The following is a 25,097-nucleotide window of genomic DNA, read 5'->3' as shown; positions in this document are numbered from 1 at the left end:
GTTAGACCTAAAACAAAGTGGCTATAAACAATGGTGTGCATTAATGGAAATTTTAAGCTCAAAGACACTGTGACAAGGTGCATTATCAAGGATAACCTGAAGTCAAGTCTGGAAATATGCAAAGACCCCTCTATAGGATTCCTATACATTTTGCATTATTTTCTATAAAGAAAAATCTAAGAAAACCTTGAAAGGCAGATGTTTTAAAATATGGATAACTGTTTACTAATGACTGCATTCTTCACACTATAAAATAATGTAGTCCAGAAAATGCAAAAAGAAATTCAAAGAGGGGCATTTTTCTTTGGAAGCAGGGGAAGAAAGTTTCTTCTCCTCACAGATTTCCAAAGTGTATACCAGCCCCAAGAAGGTAAATAAAAAATGAAATATGGGTTTCTAGTTAAAGAAGTTAACTCCAGCACATTGCAGTATCACAATGGAGTCAGACTCTTCACCCTATTCTGACTAATAACTAGCCAAGTGTTTTAGCACATTACATATGCAAGTCAAGGAGATGTCACTTCTAGATCCTTGTCCTCCAATCTAAAAAATCTTCCTAGGCTTAGGAAAACCCTCCCAGGCTTCAGGAGTCAGCTCTGAACTGAACTGAAATTTATCCTACTGATAGTTCATTGAAGTAACTAGCCAAGCAAATGGAGCAGCTCCATCATCCATTTATCCATCTGTCTATCCATCCACCCATCCAACACAGACATTTATTACCCGTCTATCACATGGCACAAGAACTCAGGACTGAGCCAAAAGAGCAAAGATGTATGAAGGCAAGTCCATAGACTTACACATTTAAACACAAACATAACCTCTGCCTCATTCTAACCTCTTAACTACAGGTTCAAAGTGCACTATTTTATTATTTTTCATTTACTATGTGTATTACACAGAATAAGTGACTAGCTTAAATATGCAACTTTTTGCATTCCCCACCAAAGGACAAAATATAAACATAAATATGTAATCAACTAGAGCTACAAGTTGAAAGAGGCTTAGAAGGAGAATGAGCGACTACAAATAGACCAGAAGCCAAAACTAGGGTTAGTTAAACTTTTGAAAGTTTCCCATGTTTGTGATCTTTTAAAACATTCTGGAGATTTCCCCATAGTTACTAGCAGTAAGCATGGCTTCTGAACAGAAAGGCAAATGCAGGTTAGGAGTGTGCATCCACTCTGCAACTGCTCTAGGCCACAGACAGATGAGGCTAAGGGACAGAGTCTGTGCTGCATTGAAGACAAAAACCACCAGCAAGTCCCTAGGTCCCAAAGCAAGAGTGAAAGAGAAGAGCACAGAAAGTGGCCTGAGTCTGTGCAGTCATCCTGGGGACTTCACAGGAGTACAGGCCTTGTGGCCCCCTAACACCGGGAGTTCAGCTTAGAATAGAAAACAGGCAAGTTGTGAGGCAGTCTAAACCAACCCTCTGCTGAAGCAAGTACTTCGTCATCTAATACGCTCTGCACAGCTCCTTACTCCTTAGTTACTAGGCTGCTCTTCGATCAGAGGCCTTTTCTATTTTCTCAAATGAGAACTGGCCTTTGACGTGCCTAAGTAACAGCAAAAGGAAACCTTTGTATGCAACATGCCATACTTTTTTAAAATTAGGGATTTCATTTTACAAATTTTATTTATTTATTCACTTATTTTGGTCCTTTCAAAAATGATTATGCACTAGAGGAACTGAGGAAAACTGGATAAAGGATGTAGCCCCAGTCTGGGTCTGGGAGGATGAGTAAGGATTCTCAGCAGAGACCCAACAGGCAACGACGGGAAGCACAGGGCACTGAGGCACAAGGCTTGGTCCAGCCCATATCAGGAAGCCATGCTGGCTCTATCTGAAAATGTTAGTAAAGAGAAGAGTAAAGAAATAAGGAAAAAGCCATGTAATAGTAATGAAATCTTTGTCTTCCTATGGGGCACATCACAGATATGGAGCAACCAGTGGCGAGATAGGGCACTCTGTGAGCCAGGCTAGATAGGACAGGGGAGAGCCAGGACGATTCCAGGACCAAGGCCAGGTGTGCCCTGGGGGAGTCAGAGAGCAGGTGTCAGGCACCAGGCCCACCGCAGATCCTCTGCATTGATCTCCTAAGGCCGCAAGAATGAAGTACCACAGGTAAGGTGGCTTCCAGCAACAGAAGTGTACTGTCTCATGGTTCTGGAGGCTAGAAGTCTAAAGTCAGGCTGTTGGCAGGGCCATGCCCCCTCTGGAACCTGTAGGGGAGAATCCTTCCTTGCCTCTTTCTAGCTCCTCATGGTTTGCTGGCAGTCCTTGGCCTTCCCTGGCTTGTAGATGCATCACTCCAATCCACTGTCTTCACCTAGTGTCCTCCCTGTGTCTCTGTCTCACACAGATGCTTCTTCTAAGGACACCAGTCATATGTATCGGACTAAGGGCCCGCCCTACTCCAGGATGACCTCATCTTACCTAGTTCCAGGTGCAACATCCCTGTTTCCAAATGAGGTCACATTCTGAGGTACCGAGACATGAGATTTCAACATGCCTTTAACAATGCAACCTAACACCCTTCTTGGCGTGCCTAGTCCTCACCCTCAGCCAGAAGGATGCTGATGCTCTGGAGCCATTCAGAATACCTGGGTGTTAACTCAAGTTAAAAAGAAACAGAAATTAAAAAATTTTTAAAGAACTACTTTATGGGGGGAAGCCAGAGTATCAGTTACATTTAAGGAGTGAGCAGAGATGGGGTGGGAGCACACGGTGCACTCCTGGAGGGCAAGTAACTTTCTTCGTCTGCAGGCAGGTTACGTGGGTGTGTTCACTGGGAAGAAATGTACAGAACTATAATGATATGGTTTGTGTACTCCTCTGTATGTCTGATATATTTCCAAAAACCTTACTTTAAAAAACTTTAGAGAAGATGGAGCTATCCAAGAAATAGAGGTCTTGGCAGTCTAGGTAGAATCTCAGAGAGGGGTATCATCTGGGAGGAGGCACAATTCAAGAGTCAGCCACTCGGCCCCACTGGTTCAGACACTTGATCGTTCAGTTTACCTAAGTGAACATCTCAGGCAGAAGCTGGTGTGTAACTGGAAATACCAAAGTAATTCATTTACAGTGAGAAAAATATAAGTGCCAAGAATGTATATACACATATGTATATGTATATACCTAACTGGCAGATGGTCTGTGTCTATAGGCAAATCCATGGGTGATAATTAAAAAGTTGTTTGACAATCACAGGACCATAATAAGGGTACATTCTCCTTCAGTAGTGCTAGAAATGTGCTGAGCCACTTTTTTGCTTTTCCCTGTTTTCCTAGCCTCCTTATAGACCTCTCCCACAACATTCCGTTTCCAAGCTAATTACAGTTCAAATACGTTTCAGTGTTTTTTCTTTCATATCTAATTCTTCTCCTGGAATTTTAAGCTCTTGTGGTTTAGGGTATTTTGAGTCTTATTGCTTAATTTCCAAGCAAGAGAAATCAACACCAAAAGACAGAGTTAAAATATACTGGACAACACTCAGATTTAGTAGAAAATGTATTTTTGGAGTAAAAAAAGTACAAGAGTTTCTAGAATTAAATATAATTCAGATATTTAACATCAAATGTTGCATAAGTTCTGAATAAGAGATAGATTACAAACTAAATGATTTCTAAGAGTTGGAAGTAGAGAGGGGAAGGAAACCAAAATTCAACTGCAGTGCAAAGAAATAAAACTCACATCTTGATCAAAATTCTACATGTAAATTATCAAGCACATAATTACAGAAAATGAAGCTATGCATAGAAGCATTGGGCTTTCTATTGTATAAAATGTATTGCAGGAAGCTACTGAAAGTTTCAAGGCTTTGAATTTGTAATGAGCCTCTTGACTATTCCCCTTGGATGTCTCTGTCCTCTTGAAGCCCATCTCTACACTCAGGTCTCACACAGAAACAGAAGTCTTAAATGAAATTTAATATTCCTATGTTTTAAACACTTGGGTTATTAAAAATGAGAGCTCTAACATCGATTATATATTACCATAACTGTTTCATTATTTTCTCATGAAAATAGCAAAGGGAAGAGATGTGTTCCATGCCACATGTAAGACCCAAGTCCAACTTTAGAAGCAATGTGTAGAATTTGCCCGCATAAATTGTCTGTGTAGACCTACATCCCCAAGTGCATGACCTTGTAGGGAGATGTAAACACAGAGGCCATAGGTCTCTGAATCTGACTGTACTCACTCCTACATCCTCACCTGCATCATCTCCTAAAATGCTTGACTTTAAACATTATGCAATAAGAGCACCCAGCTCTGTGCAGTTCTCAATCATTCTTCACCCTGTTTCATCCCTCAGAGCCTTTGATTATACTGTTCCTGCTCCTGGAAGGTTCTCCTCACCCAGCTCCAAACCTTTGCTCTCCCTTCATAAAACAGTGTTTCTGGCACATGCTAGAGCCCCAAATATTTACTGCTTTTCACTGAAGAATAATTAAGGAAATTAATTAAGGAAATTAAATAACATGAGTAGATTAATAGAGTCCAAGTGAAGTCAGATGCCAAGAGGAAAAAGACTTAAGAAAAATATTAGAGCTAGATGAGGTCAACCAGAATGACTTCCTGGAAACAGCAAATTTTCAACTATTTGAGGAAGAACAGTTATAATAATAGCTATAGTGACAATAATAGCCAGTCACTTTGATTAAATGTTTGTTATTTGGCAGAACTATGCTGAACTATTTCTATGTGCTTTCTTTTTAATGACCATAATCCCTGTGCTATGAACATTATTACAAGTTTATATAGATAGGGAAAGTGATGCTCAGAGAAGTTAGGCAACCTGTGGGTCATGCAGCTATAAGCCATGACACCAGGACATGGAGGTAGGTTACCACCCAGCTTGGAGAGGGGAGTGAGGAGCGAAGGAGCAAGGCACTAAGTGTCAAAAGAATGCCCCAGGTTAAGGCACCAGGAGACTTACACAGACTACCGTTCCAAAGGGAGGATGAAAAGAAAGTTAGCAACATGAGATAGCACAAAACTTCAAAGTCCCATGGGAGAAATTCTCTGGGTTTTTGAGCAGAAAAAAAATTTCCATAATGAAAACCATGCTTGAAGATATTATAAAAGGTGCACAGATGGGAATTTTGGTGGTCACAAGTAGAGAGCTTGGGTAGCAGAATTTTATAAGAATATGATTATGTTACATTATGGTTAAAGCAGAAGAGCCCTACTCACCAAATCTGAACAAAAAGAGTTTGCTTTGTTTTTTTTTTGCAATCAATGGGCAGATTTGTCCTTGTCCTCCAAACAATTCAGTGCCTGAAAAAACATTTGTTGGTACTTTGTGATCAGAAAGCACATATATCTCCTAATATCCTGCTAATCAAAATATCAAATTATTTCTAATTTACTTATGGCATAGCTGGGACCAAACAAGAGTAATTAACTAATTTACTTTGATGTTTTCCTGAAATACTAGCTCCAAATATCAAAAGTATAGTGACAGTAGTGTCCTTTATCCCACAAAGATCTTTTTCATTTATAACAGAAAGCTCCTTTAACTTTCAAATCATTTAAATAAAACTATAAATTAAATTACTTTCTATTGCTGAAAAGCAGTTGAAAATTCATTCGTAACCTACCTGAATGCCTGGATTAGCATTTCATTGCTCTTGTCTAAATGCAACTGGATAACCAGCTCTACAACTTTAAAATTATCCTTAAGCAGGAGTCAGGGAATTATTTTAAAAGTCCATGATCTCTTTTTATTCTTTGGCTCTATGCTAAACACAGAAAATGTACACAGTCCCTAATCTCTGCCTCTTCTACCCCTTAATATCAAGTGCTCTTACATACTGAAGGGTTGCACAAGATTTAATAAGTGTTTAATTTTATGTCCTTTATTACATATATTTATTTATTTTATGTTTTGATAAAAAAGTATCTTCCATGGTGGCAGCCTAAATATTTGCAATAAAATATTACCTAAGAAGAAAACTCCACCAACTTGTCAGAAACAATGGGCTCAAAACCTCTCTGAGGACTAAAATCTGATGGGGGCAGGTGTAGGAAACTCCATGAAATCAGCTCAAATGAAAGAAGGCTGTGTTTATATAGTATCATGTTTTTGAGGGACAAGAAAAAATAAAAACAATGTAAAAGGCAGAACCTTAAATATTTAGACTTTTTAAAATATGAGTACAGAATCTTATTAACAGAGAGGATGTTCTCTCTCAAGACATTGTTCTTTGTAAGAAACTTTGTCATTGTGAGTCTCAGCAAGAGCCCTCAGCTGGGCCCCCTCTTGAACCTCTGCCTCTCCCTCAGCTCCGTTGCCAGGGCTTCTCCCCAAATCCTCCCAGCTCTGCCATCTTGATGACGGGGGCTTTTTATCACCCAAGGCATTTGTTTGTGTCTCAAGCTAGTCTAATAGACATCTAAGATCTACTATAATAAGCACTGGAACTTGAGCAATGCCAAGCTCTGCCTGCTAAAACACATGAAATTGTGGATGTACTTTGAAAAAGGAAATGATTTTGTCATTCATGTTCTGGGCACACATACTTATTTCCTCAGTAATGTAACCACAAATCTGACTGACCCAATTCAAATGATCATAAATTAAGATTTATGAAACTCTACTAAAAGTGTACTGTACATGGAAACAAATTAGAGAATATACATCTGAGGATATTTACATACTGACATCTTACTTGTCAGCCTATATACACTCTAATATTTCAAAAAGAAAAAACTTTTCAAAACTAGAGGGTTTGAATTAATGTATACAAATCCACAGGGATGAATTCACCTTTCACCTGTTTGCTCCAATGGGTAAAGTTTTTAAGATGACAAATTGGGTAATACTAATAGTTATAAAAATGAACTGTAATAGTTATAAAGATGTTACAACTGAATGAATGTATTAACATCATGAGTTATTCCACGGATACTGATTGAGTCATTTGGCAAATATTTGCTCTTTCCTGTTCTGGACACTGTATGAAGAGCAGAGGTCATGGGTAAACAAGACAAGGCATAATCACTGGCCTCTCAAACAGAAATGTGTTCCAGATTTTCACCACTGTATCAATTAGAAAGAAAGAGACACAAAAAGCTGAAAATGAGTTATGTGTATTTGTGATGTTAAGTATGTAAGTTAATAAAGGGCAGGGCATCTGGCTAAAGAATCTCAAATGAAATTTTCTAAAGAATAAGAGCTTCCTCAGAGAGTAATATACTGGCAATGATGAGCCATCCTAGAATTAAAGGATAACTGATAAAATGCTGGGACTTCGGTTCATTTCTGATAAACAAGTGCTGCTAGGAGATACCAACTTGGACATCAATGCCCATGCTGTAAATGCTACTCCAAGACTGCCACGATTATCCACACAGACCAACAGGAATGAAGTTTCTCAGACATTGTGTATTCCCATGGCAAATATTACAAGAATCCTACACATTTCCACCGACACTTACTCTAAAAAGAGCAGGAGCCTCCCGTAACACACTGCTTAGATGCAGCCTGGGGGAGAGGCAGTGGGAACTCAGGAGGAGACGAGGCCTTTGGATTATTTAGGTTACTGCCTCCTGTGAAAATCATTGTCTTGCAAACAATATCAATTATGATTGATTTGACTAGATTACTGACTTAATTTTTAGTATCTCATTTCAGATGTCACCAGACAACTCAGAGACTTCTTAAAAACTAGATATTCAGTGTGGAGAGAGGTTGAGAAATTGGAGCTAGTGACAGAGTTTTATGCTTGAAGGTGAAACTGAGTACATGGATTTATTTCACAGGATAAGAGGAACACTGTCCACTGTGCTCTGAGCCCTGCTTCTCAGTGGGATATGACTGTGCTCTGACCTAGGACAAGGAAGAGAAAATCAGTGATGGCCAATTACTGGGCAGAAGAAAAGCCAACTGAGAGTGGAAGTGTGTGTGTGTGTGTGTGTGTGTGTGTGTGTGTGTGTGTGTGTGTGTGTGTGTGTGTGTGTGTGTGCATGTGAGACAATTAGGAAAGCCTATTGCCACCTGGGCAAAGACTGATTTATTCTCTAATTTAAAATATCCAGGAGCATTCCATTCTAATTAAAACACAGCTCAAACTCCTTTTGAAGACATAAACAGTCTCCCACCTACTTCACTGACTTTATGCCTTCCTACCTTCCCCTTTTGCTCTCCTCTTCATCTACAAGTTCTCCAAACACAGCAAATCCACTCAGGCCTCAGGGTATTCACAGTTGCTTTTAAGACCCCCTAGAATGTTTTCTGCTTTTCACTTGACTGGCTCCTTCTCATCATTGACACCTCAGTTCAAGTACCAGCTCCTCAGAGAAGCTCTCTGATTGCTCCGAAGTAGCTTCCTCCATTCCCTCTCTAGCACACACCAGAGCTGTATTGTCTTTGTAATACTCATTCTATCTGAAAGATGTTTTTGCACTTATTTGCATCTTGTTTATTGGCTCCATTTCCCACAAAAGCATAATCTCTATAAAAAGCAGGAGCTTTGTCTGTTTTGTTCAATGGCTGCATATCCTCCCCCTTCCCCCAGCACCTAGAAAATCTCCTGTTACACGGTGGATACTCAGTAATTATTGGTTGACTCTCAAGTCCCACTTTATGGCTGACCCTGCCGAAATTAACCCAAGACCCACTACCACATCACTCTGTGCCCTTTTTGCCCCACCTCCCAGCACAGTGATCATTATGCACAGCAATACCAACTCCAGCCCTGCTTCCACAACCCATGGTAGGCAAAATTAACTCTGTATCTCTTGAAGGAGTGTTCAGCTTCCTTGCCATTTCCTCATCCACAGGCCTTATTCTCATCTTCTACAGATCTTTCCATTTCCAACCAGATAAATCAATGCTGAAAGAATCCTTCAAAGAACAGCATTCCATGCTATAAACAAAACGATGCCATTTGCACACTGCCTCCTAGATATAAGGGGGAAAAGACAGAATAGGGAAGAAAAGATCCATTTCACTAAGCTTTTCAGAGTTTATAAGAAAATCTCCTAAAGGTTGGGTACTTTCCTTCCCCTCTTTCCCAATAGTCCAAGAAGAAGAAAACCCCTGGTCAGATGCAAAATTTTGGCAGTAAATGGTAAGCTGGCCGTTCTCCCCAGGATAACCAAAAGCTTCCAAGATAATTAAATACAGACCTGGAAAAGAGACTTAGATCCTGTTGGTCCTAACCCTCTTTATCCTCATAAGTTCACCACCAGAATCTTATCCATCTTAGCTAGACTGTATGGCAGCAAAGTTCCTCACCAAGTCCAAGACCCCACTGCTGAGTCAGTGCTGGGGAGTCACCATGAGGGCAAAGAAGCCCTGCCACACCGCCACAGCAAGGGACTGTGCTTCTGACACTCTGACAGGGCATAGTGAATAGCTTCCTATAGAAACACCGTAATGTCCAATTTACACATTGTATTCCATACACAAGCCTGCTCTAAATCAAATACATTTTTATTTTTAACCCATGAGGGTTCACTTGGAAATTGGGATGTGTGTTGTTACCCACTGTACTTGGGATAAACAGAAGAGAGAAGTTAATTTCAACTCTGAGGGTGGGAACATAGCCTGGAAGGACTTCTTCCAGGCAAGAAGGATGAAAAGTGAAAATATATTCAGAATGAACAGAACTTTTGGAACACAACCCACTGGTGATATCATAACCTCCCAAGCATGGCCAGACACAGCACACCTAAGCAGCACGTTAAAGATGTGAAAATGGAAGATATCAAATGGGTAGAAGTCTAAAGCTATCAGGCAGAAAGGTAAACAAAATACCCATCTGTTCAAAAAGCCCAGCCTGAGGGGTACTTAAGAAAGTATATTCATATCAGAGGCTATATAACTTAAACGTGTGCGAAGAGGAGAAAGATACGCACAAATGAAAAATCTGTGAGAAATGAATGCTATGGAGACTTCCTGGGATGCAGTGAGGCAGAGGAGAAGAAGCCAGACCTCCATGTGATACATTCTAAATGACTTAGGGCAGGCTTGGATTTTTTAACTATAAAATGAGCCTAAACATTCCTGTCTCATGGGGTTGTTGGGAAGATTTAATAAAACAGCATATACAAACACCTCAGGGATCACAGAGTGCCACATGAGTGCCATGCTTTCACCTCCTTGATAAGCACAGCCTAGAGCGTAGGTGAAACGGATCTCTGGTCCCCAATCCTGGAAGGAACTGTCATTTCCACAGAAGCCAAGTGTTAATCTGCATGGTTAACAGATGATGCTTATCAGAGAGCTATGGGAAACATGGCATTATTTCACTTCTTTCCCATAAATATTCCACGTGATGTGGAATGTAGAAACAACCTCTAACAGAAGAAAGGGCTGCCACTAAGTACTGGAATGAGAAAACTTGAGAATTGTAATTTTCACAATAGACTGATGCTTTTTAATGGTGTGCCTCTTACTAGCATTCTTCTGCCAAAATGTCTATTCCTTTCTGAACCTCAAAGGTTTTTGTTGATTTGGGACATAACAAGTTGAGTATTTCCAACAAATGTATTGAAACATAGTTAAAATAGTGGTCTCATTCTATTGCACCATTACAAAGAGACATAGTACAATCTGGGACTATGATATCCAGGGACTATGGTAAACATTTTGCTCAAGGTAAGCCCATCCCTCAGTGAATGAAGACCTTCTCTCCCCCTCCACTTGAACGATTAAGGACAGCTTATGAAGCCAGGTCAGGATAATACAGTTTCTAGAAATGTTCTCTCCTTATAAACCAAAGTTGCCATTATCTATGAAGTGTCTCTGATGCAATCAGCCTGATTCAGAGACAACAAACTAGATAAAAGACTAGTGTCTCTTTTGCAGATCTTGGTATGAAAAGCAGTCCTAGGTGACAGGAAAAGGAAGCAACACAAATTAATTTACAAGTGGTAAATCAGCATGCTTTCAAACAGAAGACAACCTGGCAGGCTGACCAGATCTTCCCAAATAATTAACATCTCCATGTAAATAAAAAGTTAGTTTCGTGGTCCTCAACTGGGAGAAGAAGTCTGAAGACAGGAAAGTTAAGTATCCAGGCTAGCGCGGTAAAGGCGGCCATCAGAGACTGAAGATGGGTGTGCACACGGGGCAAAAGGGCACAGAGAGCACGGAGCATCCGGAGACCTGCAGTTTCCCTCACCGACGACCTAATCAAACTGCTACCGGGCGGCGTTCCTCTTAAAGAACAAGTGCCTTTTTTGAGTTTAGAATCTGAAGCTTGTGTGGTTTCTGATATGCTGGCACTCACGATGTTTTTCTCATCCCCTCCCGCACACTGTTTTTAAATATCGCCTTTGAACAGCAAGCACTCCCCCACCCTCCAACATTCTACCGAAGATCCTAAAAGAAGGTACTGGGGATTTGTTTTTAGTTTCTGTTCATCGCTTTTTATAGATACTCTTTTAAGCCAAAATAACAACACAGAAGAAAGGGGGCTGAGACCGCCTGGGAACTCTAGAACAGGCGGCCTCAAAATGACAAGTTTCTTTCTCCTTATCTTGAAAAACTAACGGCAGCCGAAACACTGCAATTTTCTTACCACCGCCCTTTCCCCCAAACTGCCTCTGCGCCTGTTTTGTTAGGCTGCTGCTTGTGTGGCGAGTAGAAGGTATCTCGGAAATTCTTCCAAGGTAAAAGACGAGAACTTTCCAGACCCTTTAATAAGAAAAGGATAGTGAACGAGGAGCCCGAAGCCCCTGTCGGCCTCTCGAGCGCCCGCGCTCCCTGCCGTTAAATAGCGGGTCCCGGGGCGCGGTCCTCCGGCCCCCGGCGCCCCTCCGCCCTCACCGAAGGGCGCAGGGGTCGAGCGCCCCGCGGCTCCACTGCCCGCGGCGCCGCCGGGTTGGAAGGTGCGCGGAGGGGCGGTCACCGGACGCGCCCACTCCACCCGCGACCCTCAGCCTCCGAGGCTCCCCGCGCCGCCACCCTCCCTCACCCCGCAGTGAGGGGCCGGCCAGGGAGTTACCCGCCGAGGCCCGGGCGCAGGGACCGCCGAGGCGCGCCGGGCTCCGCCGCTCTCTCCAGCCGGCTGCAGCCTCTCCGCGGCGCCGGCAGCATCGAGCCGCCGAAGCCCGCGGCCGGCGGAAACCGGAGGAAGGTGGCGCGGGTTGGGGGCGGCGCGGGCACGAGTCCGTGTCCCTGGACCTGGAGGGCGAGCAGGGGAGGGCGCAGCGCCGCCCGGAGTCCAGGCGCCCGCGGGCCCGTGCGCTGTCCTCCACGCCCGCGCCCGGATCCCCGGCGACTGCGCCGAGCGCCTTCCGAGCCGCAGGAAGCTCCTCCTGCTCGGTGGCGGGCGCCAGATGCGCGGGGGCCGCGGCCGCCCCCAAGGTCGCCGAGGAAGGTGCAATGCGGCGGGAGACTGGGGCCTCCGTCCCCGGGGCGGCGAGGCAGGAGCGCAGGCGAGCCCCTACCTTTCGGGCCGGGCGGACAGGAGCCGCGCGCCCTTACCGGGCGTCCCGGACAGGAAAATCACCGCGAAGGGAGGGCCGGGGAAGCGGCGGGCGGCTTCAGGACAAGGTAGGAGGATCAGGTTCCACGGCCAAGAAGACACTCCCATCCCGCCCTGGTTTGTTTGGAAAGCGGCAGGGGCAAAAGTGAGGGGCGGCCTGTACTCCCCTTCCCCGCTGGGCTGGCCGGCGGCAGAAGTAAACACGTTTGCTTGGCACACCGGGGATTTCTGTGACACAAGGCGCTGCAGGCAGTAGGTCCCTGGCAGAAAGGGAGGGGTGTTCAGACAGCTCCAGAATTCCTGGACTCTGTCCTTCAAGAACAAATGTGTTGGTGCTTTATATCTTTTGGAGGAGATGTTACTTTAGGGAGAAGAACAAAGAATGAGACGTGCATTTTTGTTTCTTTTGTTAAAGTAGCTCTCCCTTGAGAAAAGCGTATATTAATAATGTCCTTATACTTGGATGGCTTTGCATACATTTTAAATGTCAATGTTTGTGAAATAATTCATTGTCTAACAATGCCCGATTAATAGCTCCAGCCTTTGGGCACCGAGTGTCATACTCACATGCCATCAAATGACCAGAGAGAAGAGCCACAGACTTGGGTGTAATTCAAAGAAAGCAATGTACTTAACGTACTGAAACAAAGTCCTTCATTTGTGATTGGCCTTCTGGTATTTGTGTGGATTTTCACAACAGCAGTAGGATGCAGCACTTGTTATTGTCCCAGTTTTACTAGTCCAAAACCAGAGGGGGTTCTGGTAATTCCTACCCCCTTCCTTTTCTACAAATTGCCTTTGAAGTAACCCACACAGTTTTCGTGATTTTAAAGATGGCTTCTGAGACATCAGAGTAGTGAAAGATATTCAGGGAGCTTGGCTCTCTGGGCCAGTTTTCCTTGAGGTCACTTTACTCTTTTAGTTTCTCCTGAGTTTCTTATTATCCTTCTCTTGTTCATGATCTTCAGAATTAAACCAGAGTTATACCTCAGCCCCTCTGGCCTGGGGTTTTTTTAGATCTGCAGAGTCATGTGCTAAGTAAGGGGAGAGGCCATTTGCTGGGCTTCTGTGACCTTTGTGCTTCTCTGTAGTGGGTACTGGCCAAGAAACACTGTTCCCCCTGACCTGGCTCAAATTCCACCTCCTGCACTGGCCTGTTGTGTGATCTTGTGCTAGTGTACCTCTTTTTTGTCACCTGTAGAGTGAGATACTTCAACTTCAGGGGTTGTTAGGATGATTACATAAAGAATTCTTAGCACAGTGCCTGTCACAAAAACCATCAATTCAGGACGTAAGAATAGTAACTACCAGGCACTGCCCACCATGAGTCAGCTGCCCTCAGTGCATCATATCTGTTCTTCCCATCCATCCTGCAAGCCCCAGTCATCTCATCCGGGAAATAGAGTCAGAAGTTTAAGTAATGCGTTCAAGGCTGTACTGCGTATATTGGAGCTGTGATTCAAATGCAAGTGCCTGCTACCCAAATCAGTTGTCTTTCTAGTACATCAGGCCACCATGTAACTATATGGGGCAGGGGCTTTTGGCCTGTGTAACAATTTTTTTTTAATTCAGGATACATTATTATATAGGCATATCACTGCATCTGTGTAGTAGTTTTGAACTCCTGTGGAAGGTGATAAAGAATGAAGCAGGCTGTTGGGATTACAGGTTTTCAGCCCTCTGGGATAATATTTTTGGTAATTTATGGGGAAAATGCTTTCACAATATAAATATATTTAACTTAGCCTTTGTATAGATATATTCTAATAAGGTGGGAGAAGTAGAGCTAGAAAATAGGAGAGAGCTCTTGAAACATTCAGGGGGTTTTAAAGGCCCCTAAAATCATAATATTTAGGCAGTGTACATACAGGGCTGGCTCTATTTGCTAGCTTTTTTTGAAGTTATTATTATTATGGATAGTGCAATCTCTGCATTAAAGCGACATTGTTTCATGGAATGTGGTCTGTGTGCCCCAAAACAGATAAAGCCAGGCTCCCTACACTACCCTGGGTTTCCATTTAGCACCTAGAGATTCACTATCTAAAATTAAAGGAAGTGGTATTTCTTCCTCACCCCTAGTAGAGCCTGCCTTCTAAAATCTCATTTCCTGTTCCAAGAACAGCCTTTCTTGGTGTGATTGATATAGGATAGTCTACTTCACATAGAGCATCGGGGTGTGCTCTCAGCAGGACAGTCACATCAGATCATAGTAGGTGTAGCCCAGGACTGGAGATACCCATAAAGTGACGAGGTCACTTTCTTATAATAGCCCCTTATAAGTTAATGATAAAAAGAAGTTTCTTAACATTTGTCAAGGCTTGGGTTGGTTGTCCAGTTTCAAACAATATCTGGCTCAAGACTGAGCTTGACCAAGCTATTCCTTTACACATACAGCCCCTTCTCCAACTCCAGGTGAAGATCCAGCCAGCCCTGATGTTGTCTAGCTGTCTTGGGGTTTTTATCTCCTGTAAGCAATTATTTAAAGAACATATGCATCTCAAAAAGAATAGCCACACTGAATAAACAGTCTAAATCCTAACTTAGAGCTCTGACTGCCTGCAGTGTGGAACAACTATTACTTTAGCAAAAGGCAGTTTGCTTTTTCAAGAAGAGCAGTAACCTCTCCAACTCCATTTCAGAGCAGGGTCTCAGCTATATATTTCCATACGTAAATAACCATTGTCTCAACTTCCCCCTTTTTGTGAGTACATGAAAAAGGAATTCAAGTCTATCAGAAAGATTTATTATTTATTGTGTTTTATTATTTGCAACTTCATAAACAATAGTGTTTCCTTATTCTACTAGTCCCGTCAAGGTTTCAGAGGTCTTAGTAGTCCAGTCTTAGGGATTACATTTACTCTCTTTTCACAAAGCTGGAGGGTGAGAGTAGGTGGGAGAGTGGAACTTTAGCATGTTCTCAGCACATGAACATGTAAAACCTTTGCGCGGTGAAAGCCATAAAGACAATCAGTTGACAAAATGATTGCAGTGTATTATTTAAAAGGGTTAATATCCAAAATATATAAAGAATTCCTGTAGATAGTAAGAAGAAAAACAGGCCATAAACAGGCAATTCACAAAAGAAATACATAAAGTCCTCAAACGTGCAAATATTTTAGTATCTTTTTTTAAGAACACTGGTGAAGAGCATGTCAACAAAAATGAGAAATCAGTTTGGCAAAAACTAAAAAGATTAATGAAATTAACAAATTTTGTCAAAGGTGTCAGGGAAACCATTCAAGGGAAGTGTTAAGGGGCTCCTCCAGTTTAGAGGGCAATTTGGTGATTGCTCTCAAATTTACAAGGTTGTAGATTTGAATTTCAAAACCCTAATTAAAGTTCCTCCACTTTCCTCCTTAGAAGACAGTTTGGCCTCAAGCCAAGCAAGCAGCAAAGAAGACATGGACTGAAAAGACATGAGATGTCTTAGCTGACTCCTAGTTATTCTGATCAATCAAAGAGCAGCCTTTCTGGTTGCTGAGCTGCTCCCTGCTCAGAGCCCCGAATGGTAGGGCTTCTTTCTCATGGAGTTGTAGGCGGGCAGTGTGCAAACTGCTGCATCTTGGAGCAACTTGCTCAGAGCTCTTATTACTCTTGAGAAGTGTTAGAAGCCTGGATGACTGTTACAGATGATGGACCACCTCCCAGGAGAGAAGAGAGATGTCCCATTCTCCCCATTTGTCTGTGGAAATGTTCTCATAAGTTCTACTCGAGTCCCATGACTGCTAACACCTTTGTTTCTCATGTTAGCTGGTTTACAGAGCTGAACTTAGATTATTTCACTCATGGGAGTGTTTTTACAGGATGGATCCGTAAAAGTGGAATTGCAAGGCAAATTCCCTCCTTTATATTTTCATGGTCAGAAATTTAAAAAAAAACAAAACTTTTCCACAGCTTTCCTAAAGCAGAGTGCAAGGTGAAGTCATTACATTGATCTGTGAATGGTACAAAGGCTTCTGTATGTTTCCCAAATTTCAGCCTACTATGAATGCATTTATCTTCCAAACCAGCAATTCCATGTTTTAAGGCTTCATCCTAGAGAAACAATCTCACATAAACATGAAAATATATATAAGGATGGTCACAGTGGCATTTCTTGTAATCTTTAAAAGCAGGAAAACAGTGCCTAGTAGTAGAGTGACTGATTAAATTATGGTATAGCCTACTAATGAAGGCAGCTACTGCAAAACTATCATATTTACACACACAAGTGTGATGACAGCTACAGTATACGGTCTTTAGAAGTTTTACGTTCAAAAAACATATACTGTGTGATTCATTTATATCAAGTGGAAAAATAAAGAATTATTGATATGTGTATACGTATTTGTGAATACATAGGACAAGCTCCTGTAGGCTATACACTAAAGGGTTAGAGAATTCTCCTAGAGAGTGGAATTACAAGAGCAGAGAGACAAAGTAAGGGAGGATTTATGTTTTTTATTCTAAATCTTGATAACTTGAACTTTTTATCATGTACATTAATAACTTTTGTGATTTTTTTTTAAAAGATGCAAAGATTTTTTTTTTAACAAATGTATTTTTATGTATTTGGGAAAAGAGTAAAAAAATCTAAATGAAAGCACATCAGGGTTTAGGCACAAATTTGAGCTAACTTGGCAATTCCGTACCTGTGTGCTCTTTATCCAATACAATGCATTTTCCCCCCAATCAATAGAGATCAATAAAGAAATATCAGGTAAAAACAAGACAAAACAAAACCCTTAGGGCCACATTGGAAGAACAAGAAAACCTATATAAATCTCCATTTTATTTTGCAGTGGGGAAAAAAACTATGCCTGAAGAAGCTTGAAGAAAAAAATTATAATTTGACTTCATAAAAATGTAGACTTTGTCAATGGTAAAACACACCAACAAATAGAGAAGCTGGAAAAATATATTTTCAACACATGACAAATGGTTAATTTTCTTACTATAACAAGAGCTCTTAGGAAAAAAAACCCAGCAATTTAAAAGAAAAGCAGGCAAATTAAATGGACAAGCCGCTCTCTGAAGAGAAAAATAAAAAGAACGTTGCTTAATTAAATAAGTGTGCATGCCTACTAAGTGCCAGGCACTGTTCTAAGCACATATGTAGCAATGAAGGAAACAGACAATACTTCCTACCCCCATGAGGTTACATTCCAGTGAGTTTGAAAAGAGTCTCAACTTTATTAATCAAGTTTCATTATGTATAATTCGCACTGATTGGTAAAAATTATGGTTACTGAAACTCAGTGTGGAGATGTAGGTACTTTCCTGGGCATTTGATGGGAGTACCACTGATGAGGACTTTTTGGAGGAAAAATTTTAGCAGAACAAGTATAATTTTAAACATTTATATACTTTGATATGGAAATTCCACTGACAGAAACTTGTTACAGATATCCTTGCAGATTGATACAAAGTTGTGCAGGGGAATTGTCATTTAGGTATTGTTTATGATGGAGAGACACTGAAATAGCTTCAGTAGTTATTAGTAAGGGGTTGGAATTAATAGGGTACCCATAGGCAGCAGAATTCTGTGTAACCACTAAAACCATGATCTAGTGTTAGATCTAATGACTTGAAATAATGTCCAAGATACTATTAAATTTAAATAGCAAGTTACAAACAGGCTGCCTAGTTGGATCCTGTTATTGTTAATTTTTTTTTAACAATAGAAGTAATATAATGTGGTTTTACATTAGTGTACAAAGTATCTGAAGGAATACACACAAGCTGTGAACATTAGCTCTGTCTCAAGGATGCATCTGTGGGGCTACTTTCCTTTCTAAATTGTGTATTTCTGAATGTTTGGTTCAGACCTATTTATTTGTAACTAAGCACCTATTTATTTGTAACTAAAAAAAGAATTTTCAAAACATTTCATGTTTTAGCAATTTGTCCATGCAATTGCTTAGAGACAAACCAGACTGAGCTTTACTTGTTGGGGAGTGGGGAAAGGTCAGTGGTTTTTATGAAAAGTAAAATTTTGTGGTAAAGAGGTGATTGTGCACCATTCTCATCAGAATATTGATAGTGACAGTGTTTTCGGTTTCTGTTATTCACAACCTCAAAATTGAAGGCACTCATCTACTCCCAAACTTGAAGGGAATTCTCACATCACCAAAGAATACTTACAAGAGAGTGACTTGTCAAGGGAAGAGGCACTGTGGGATACAGAGATGATTCTGGAGAGCCCACCAGAAACCCCTGCCTATGTACACCTCGGAGCCTCTCCCAGCTTTCTGCCATTATACCTGAATGAAGATAAACAGAAGGCCACCTGGAGGGCAGGGGGAAAAGAAGGGCAGGGTGGAGGCCACAGGATGCACTCCAATGTGAATTCATAGTCATTGTACTCCTGCCAGATGCTAGTTGATTGTATAGATTGTTTATTACACACAGCAACCCTGGGAGCTAAATAGTATTACTCCCATTTTAATCCAGATAAGGAATTGAAGACTCAGAGATATTATATACTTTGTCTAAGGGCCCAGAACTAATAAGTGTTAAGCCTAGGATTTAAAACCAGATTAAACTCCAACACCCTCTTTTCACACCCATGACATAGTGCCTTTCTATTGAGGAGAAGAGGGATGTGAGAAAATTAATGACATTATGCTACAGTGTGACATCCCCGGAAAACACTTACAATCACAACTAATTGAATGGGAATCCTGTGAAGCCTTAATTAGCCTTTTGTGCATGGGTATCAAGATGTCAACTGAAAAGGAATGGCAGGCATTTCCAGTTCCTCTTGATCCAGTTACTGTTCCCCAGACCAGAATGCTTCCTCCAGGGATAAATAGAGTTTAGATTACGGGAACCTTTCTTCAGGGCCCTGGTCCTCATTCCTCCTACTGTGCTCTCTTTCACACCTGAACTCGCTTTGGTGATAGATCAGTGTTTAAGGTCATAGTAGTGGCAGAAACAGCAACTATAATGGCTTCAGAGTCATCCCAGAGAAAACATGCTCAGCAGCTTCCCAGGAGCACACAGATCCAGTACCTCAATTCGTCATTTCTATTTCCCAATAGGAATAGTTTATTACACTACAGATACTGTAGATACAAGAGAACCAGTATCAATAATAAGGAGGTACCAATTCAGGAACCACTTAGGAACATCTGAAGTAGAAGTAAAATGAAGGATTAAAATTGACAATTGTTTCCCAGTGATTTAAACTTGTAATCCATTTTCCTTTAACTTTTGTTTCTACGAATCTTCTTGTAAGCTTTTTAATTTAGTTTTGCACTCAGCCATATTGGCAGCAGGTTTTCCAAATCCCACCCATGACTTATTACAAGTATATTAACCACATGGTAATATACTGGCCATCTAGGCAGCTATCTGCTGTGCTTCAAAAGTGGCAAATACTGGGAACTTTAATCTTCATCATCATTTTAGTATTTTTTCACAAGGCTGAGGGTTTCTGAATCCCTGCTCAAGGGACTAAAAAGAATCACATATAATTTTGTTTTTAATTAGAGGGAGAGTAGGGAGTAGGCAGGATTAAATGATATGCTTCTGTGCTTATCAGATGATAAATTAATGCATTTAAACCAAGCTAAATAGGTTTTAGACTTTGGATCCACAAAATTTTGTATAACTGAAAAAAGTTTTATTGCTACAGGTTAAAAAGCCAAATACCATTCTTTCTGGGTCCTTTTAGCTAAGAATCTTGCCACTGAGAGCCTCTGAGAGAAAATTCTAATCCACAGACTAGAAAACAAATGAAATTCCAATACTAAATATTTGGAAGTTGTCCCTAAATTTTGCCTAAATTGAACTCCAGGATGATTCATAAATTCATTTGTATATTGCTTCAGAAAGTGTGCATATACCTTCCAATTCATGCCCCCTCAGCCCCCCACTTCTGTATCAGCTCTCTTAGGGATTCACTTACCACTTCCGTAGAGGGGCTTAGGAGTCTTCCATTTCTAGCTCTGACTGCTTTCTTAACTCTCAGTCTTGTGTCTCCAACTGCTTGCAGAGCATTCAGTTCAACACGTATTTATCAGCACTGACTGTATGCAAAGTACTTTACAAAAAAACAGAGTCAACAAATCCAAAATCAAATGTTTAGTGTTCGCCTCAACCAGCCTTTTCTCTTAACTTACTCATCTTTGTTACCCATAATGCTTTTCTCCCACCTTCTCACTTTTGAAACCTTAGAGTCATCCTTGACCTCTCCTAATTCTTCCCCATCTCACCTGAACTGCCGTCCTTCATGTCATTAACACATTCCACATCCAGTCAATACATACGTATTTATTAAGTACTTGCTGTATGCCAGACACTGTTCTAAGTACTATGAATATCCTAGGGAAACAGACAAAAGTCCTCACTTTCCTGGAGCTTATATTCTAATAATTAATAGCATCCTGCGAGACTCATCAAATGTCACCTTGCCGAGCCCTTTGTCTCCACTCCACCTGTGCCTCCCTCTCACAGTGTGCATTGTACCCGCCCCACACTGAGATTCCTTGACTCAGCGCACCAAAGGCCCATCACCTAGAGCCACTCTCTGTGTGCTAATATCCTAGGGACCCACCATTCACTCTTTTACTTCCCAGTCTTGGACAAACACCACTTAGACCTCTTTCCCCTTTCTCTCTGAAACACCAGGCCTACCTCAAGCTCCCACCCCACAAGAGCAAAACAGTGGACTCCACCTTCTCTGCCTCCATCAGTTTAGGCTTCTGAAAACAAAAGTAGGACAAGTTGAATTGTCTTCTAGGGATCTGGTAACTTGTATTTTTTTACTCTGTAACAGAAAAGTCATGAGCCAATAGAACATCAAAGCTTGGTTACCTTATTGACATGGAGGAGGGATAAATATTCACAGCAGAGGTACACAGAGGAACATAGAGAGGTTAAGACAAATTCTTATTAACAGTCATCTGAAAACACAAGGTGGACGTTGGCAGCCCCAATTTAATAAAAGCCCTAGACAGAGAAGTCAGGTGAAGCAGAAAGTAACATTTGTAGAGCACTAAGAAAGGGCTTTGCATTTATTATCACATTTAATAGTAACAACCTGGGACTTAAATATTATTGAGATGGTATGAAGAAAACAAAAACAGGAATAAAACCAGATGCAAACCTGTGTACATAGGGCCAAAGCCCTGGCACATATATTCATTTGGCAGAGGGAGAGCGATCTAGTGCTTTTGTTTGGAAATTCCTTAACTGACTGACATACACAGAAACAAATTTAACTGAAGAGAACAGATATAATTTAATTCCCAAGTTTCCATATTTTGATAAAACAGCAATCCAATTATGTCTTTTTCTTTTAAAAATTTTTCAAACTAAACCTACAATTTTCAATCACACTAACATTTCTTTCCCCCTTCCCCCACTACTCCCTATTGAAATTATGCTCTTCTCACTTTCCTTAAAAATAAAAATTCACCCAGGAATGGATGTAAAAACATGTAAAAACAGATGATGCAGTGTCCTAAGGGCCTCCCTAGTTCCTTTCTTTATGAATGTTATTTCACAATGGACTAAATACTTGCTTTTAAATTGAGTAGCGTTCCCAAACTATGTGCACTTGGGAGATGCTAATCTGAGTTCCAAGAGCAAAGGATTCCTAGACAAATAAGATTGAATTCTAACCCCACCTCCAAACCACACAACACATATTAGCATACTAAAGATAAGACAAAAACAAAAATAAGGAAACAGTGTTTAACTTTGCTTAATGGTCAGACAAATTTAAATAAGCTTGTCTTTGTTGGAGAGACTTCTCTTCAGTATTCTCTTGTAATCCACTGCTCTATCTCTCAAAGCCAAACAAGAAACAAAATTGCCGTCAGTGAAATTGATGGAATTGTCAGTATACCCAGTTAGAAAACCAAAGGCTGGGATCCTTTAATGAAATCAACCATGAATATAAAAGACTGGGTATGAGTGTCACTTAGTTCATGAGAAATATACTTAGAAAACAACTGCCTGCAAACTCACAGTGACAGATTTAATATGAAATCATCACTGTATTGCTCTTGGAACCCTATAGTTATCATCATTTCTTAATATTTTATAATGTAAACATGTAATATGATTAGTCATTTTAAACTGTGTGTTTTGGTTCAGATATAATAAAATGGATTCTGGTCAAAATTCAGGTTTATTTCTGAAATAATTTCCCATTTTTTGCTAGTTGGCTTTTCTCCCTCTCGACAGAAGTGTGTGGCTCATGCAGTCTAAATGCTCTAATGTCAAATACCAAACTCTTGGTGCAACAGAAATTCCTTTGATGCCAACCCATGTGTACGTATTTCCAGCAAAACTTTATAGTATATCCAAATGTGAATTGATTATGTTAATAGTGGGATTGGAATTTGATATGTTCATCATGACTATTGATTTATTCATTTATATGTTTAATTAGAGCCTACTGTACCTGCAGCACAGTGGTATCCAGGGCATCAGACAAAATTCTGGACATTGGAGTTCCTGCTTTGAGAAGTGATATGAGGGAAACAGGCATTCAGACTAGAAGTACTTACTGAGATTCTGTATGTGTCATGCATTGGCTAGGTTCAGAGAAAAGAGTGGTGTACAAAGAGATTTCCCTCCTTTATGATATTTCCAGACCAGCAGACACGTAGGTAAATGCTATTAATCTGGGTATTTATGTAGACATAAACAGAGTATAGTAGAAACTAGAGGGAAAAACTTCCTGGGGGCATCTGGGAAGATGACAGTTATGATTTGCTTTATGCAGAAAATAATCTTCCCTGTTTATTTTGTTTCTTAAGGATTTTCCTTTAAATAGTGTTATCTTTTATTTGCTTAAAACAAAGCATGCATGTACTCAAAATTTGCCAGAAAAAATTTTCTACCCAAGTATTCTTAGCTACTGAGATGGGAATGACTTCTCCAAAAAGGTCTGTAGAGGTCTCACACTCTGACCCTGGACACCCAGTTTAGCTCCTAATGCAGGTCACTGGGCTCTACCCCAGTCTCTGGTTCTGTAGGGAAAGGGTGAGGCCGGAGGATTTTTATTCCTAACAGACTCCCAGAAGTTGCTCACACTGCAGGTCCAGGGACCATGATTTACGAAGTATGATTTAGAGGATTAAATATACCAACTTCCCAAGTTAAAATTATGCTTAAAGTACTGTGAGACAGATAATACCTGTTGCACAGGAGGAATAACAAGACATAAGTTATTTATGAAATGCAAGTTAAAGTAGGTGGGCAAATCTACATAAAATAATAAACATTTCATATCCCAAATGCAATGATCTATTCACTTGAAGTCAGAAACTCCTTCTATTACTGACTGTTAGGATTCAAAATACTTTGAAGCTGAGGTGCTTTTTGATTTGACTTAAAATAACTCTTCTTTTCCTCTCCCATACATACATATTTTAGAAATTTAGATTAACAGAAAATTCTGATTACATCCAAACAAGTAGTATGTTAGCCTTTATGATAAGAAGGCAGCCTCAAGGATGTGGGGGAGTTTGCAATTTTTTTGTGAATAGGCTCTTTGGAGATGAATGTCTAAGGCAACATCAAGAAGAGCAATTAATAGGTATTAAGATGGTGGTGACAGGCTGAGAGGGCTGGGCACCATGAAGGCAAAAACACCAACTAAGAGATTTTAAGGAAGAAAACTAAAATGAAAATGGAGAGAATCTATAGTTTTAGACTAATCTATCTGCAGTCTGAAAACTCAATGTGCCTGATCAAGAGGACTACAGTGACAGGCTGAGTTATTGATAGAAAGGTAATAATCAAGCCAAGAAAAATATCTATGCTGTATTAATTTCCTCTTGCTGCTAAACTTTGTTACAGCAAAGTATACTTTATTTACCTAAAACAATGCAAATTAATTTTCTTACAGTTCTGGAAGTCAGAAGTCCTAAATAAATCAAGAGGTGGGCATGGCTGTGTTCCTTCTCAGGGCCCATGGGCAGCATTTGTTTCTTTGCCTTTTCCAGCTTCCAGAGGCCACACACTCGGTTTATGGTCCTTCCTCCGTCTTCAAGGCCAGCTCTTCAGATCTCTGTCTCTGACTGTGACTCCTGCTTTTCTCAACCCCTGTCCTTTTCTGACTCTGACCCTTCTGCCTCCCTCTTATAAGGACCTTGTGATTACACTGGGACCACGTGGATAATCCAGTGTAATCTCCTCATCTCAAGATCCTTTACTTAATCATAGCAGAATTTCTTCTGCAATGTAAGGTAACATATTCGCAATTTCTGGGGATTAGGATGTGAACATCTTTGCAGGGATAGAGGGACGTTATTTGGCTTCTCATATATACCATTTGTTTTTTTCTGGTCAAAAAACATTTGAATAGTGTTTTCAATACTGGACATCCCATTTTCAGGAGGAAATGAACAAATGGGGTTATACTGGGGTCACACCACACCCCATTCAGTCACTCAGCAAACACTTGTGAAGTGTTCGCTATGTGCCAGGCACTGGGCAAGGAGATTCCTGCGGGTACTGACGAGAGCATACAAGGCTGTAGAATGAAGTGCTTATGAGCCAGGACTCTGGAGTCTAATCATCTGGTTTGGAATCCTGGCCTCACCACTGTGTAGCCTAAGAAGATTACTTAATCTCTCTGTGCCTCAATTTTGTCACTTATGAAATTGAAATAAAATTACAACTGTCCTACAGGGTTCTTGCAAAGGTTCAGT

The 25,097-nt window shown here is 40.8% G+C and overlaps 2 protein-coding genes across 11 annotated transcripts in view; one reads left to right on the top strand and one right to left on the bottom strand.

The window, feature by feature from the left end:
- Nucleotides 1–25,097, bottom strand: part of ST3GAL6 (ST3 beta-galactoside alpha-2,3-sialyltransferase 6) — a 109,953-nt gene that overhangs the window by 69,609 nt on the left and 15,247 nt on the right. For 2 of the 10 annotated variants that reach the window (XM_057502031.1, XM_036916546.2), the window contains exon 1: nt 12,407–12,544. The exons of 1 other annotated variant lie outside the window; for it this stretch is intronic. The gene's annotated coding sequence lies outside the window, so the exon portion shown is untranslated. Of the gene's footprint in view, nt 1–5,197; nt 7,917–8,692; nt 8,910–11,931; nt 12,135–12,406; nt 12,643–25,097 lie in introns of those variants that run through there. 7 more of the 10 variants (XM_036916545.2, XM_036916544.2, XM_036916543.2 and 4 more) reach the window with 7 other exon arrangements.
- LOC118927888 (putative HTLV-1-related endogenous sequence) lies at nt 10,574–17,219 on the top strand. The gene is made up of 3 exons (XM_057488565.1): nt 10,574–10,610; nt 11,662–12,512; nt 15,805–17,219. The coding sequence occupies exons 1-3, from the start codon at nt 10,574–10,576 to the stop codon at nt 15,862–15,864; spliced, it is 948 nt and encodes a 315-aa protein (XP_057344548.1). The 3' UTR covers nt 15,865–17,219.

This window comes from Manis pentadactyla, chromosome 1 (assembly GCF_030020395.1).
Source record: "Manis pentadactyla isolate mManPen7 chromosome 1, mManPen7.hap1, whole genome shotgun sequence".
NCBI lineage: Eukaryota > Metazoa > Chordata > Mammalia > Pholidota > Manidae > Manis > Manis pentadactyla.
The sequence above is the reverse complement of the archived record's forward strand: the minus strand, read 5'-3'. Positions and strand labels throughout refer to the sequence as shown.

Excerpts from the sequence above, each read along its gene's own strand:
- LOC118927888 (XM_057488565.1), top strand. The coding sequence starts at position 10,574 with ATGATATCCAGGGACTATGGTAAACATTTTGCTCAAG. Across the intron at positions 10,611-11,661 it reads TGGTAAACATTTTGCTCAAG|AAAAGGATAGTGAACGAGGA; the intron begins GTAAGCCCATCC and ends CCCTTTAATAAG. Across the intron at positions 12,513-15,804 it reads GCGGGCGGCTTCAGGACAAG|AAGACAGTTTGGCCTCAAGC; the intron begins GTAGGAGGATCA and ends TTTCCTCCTTAG.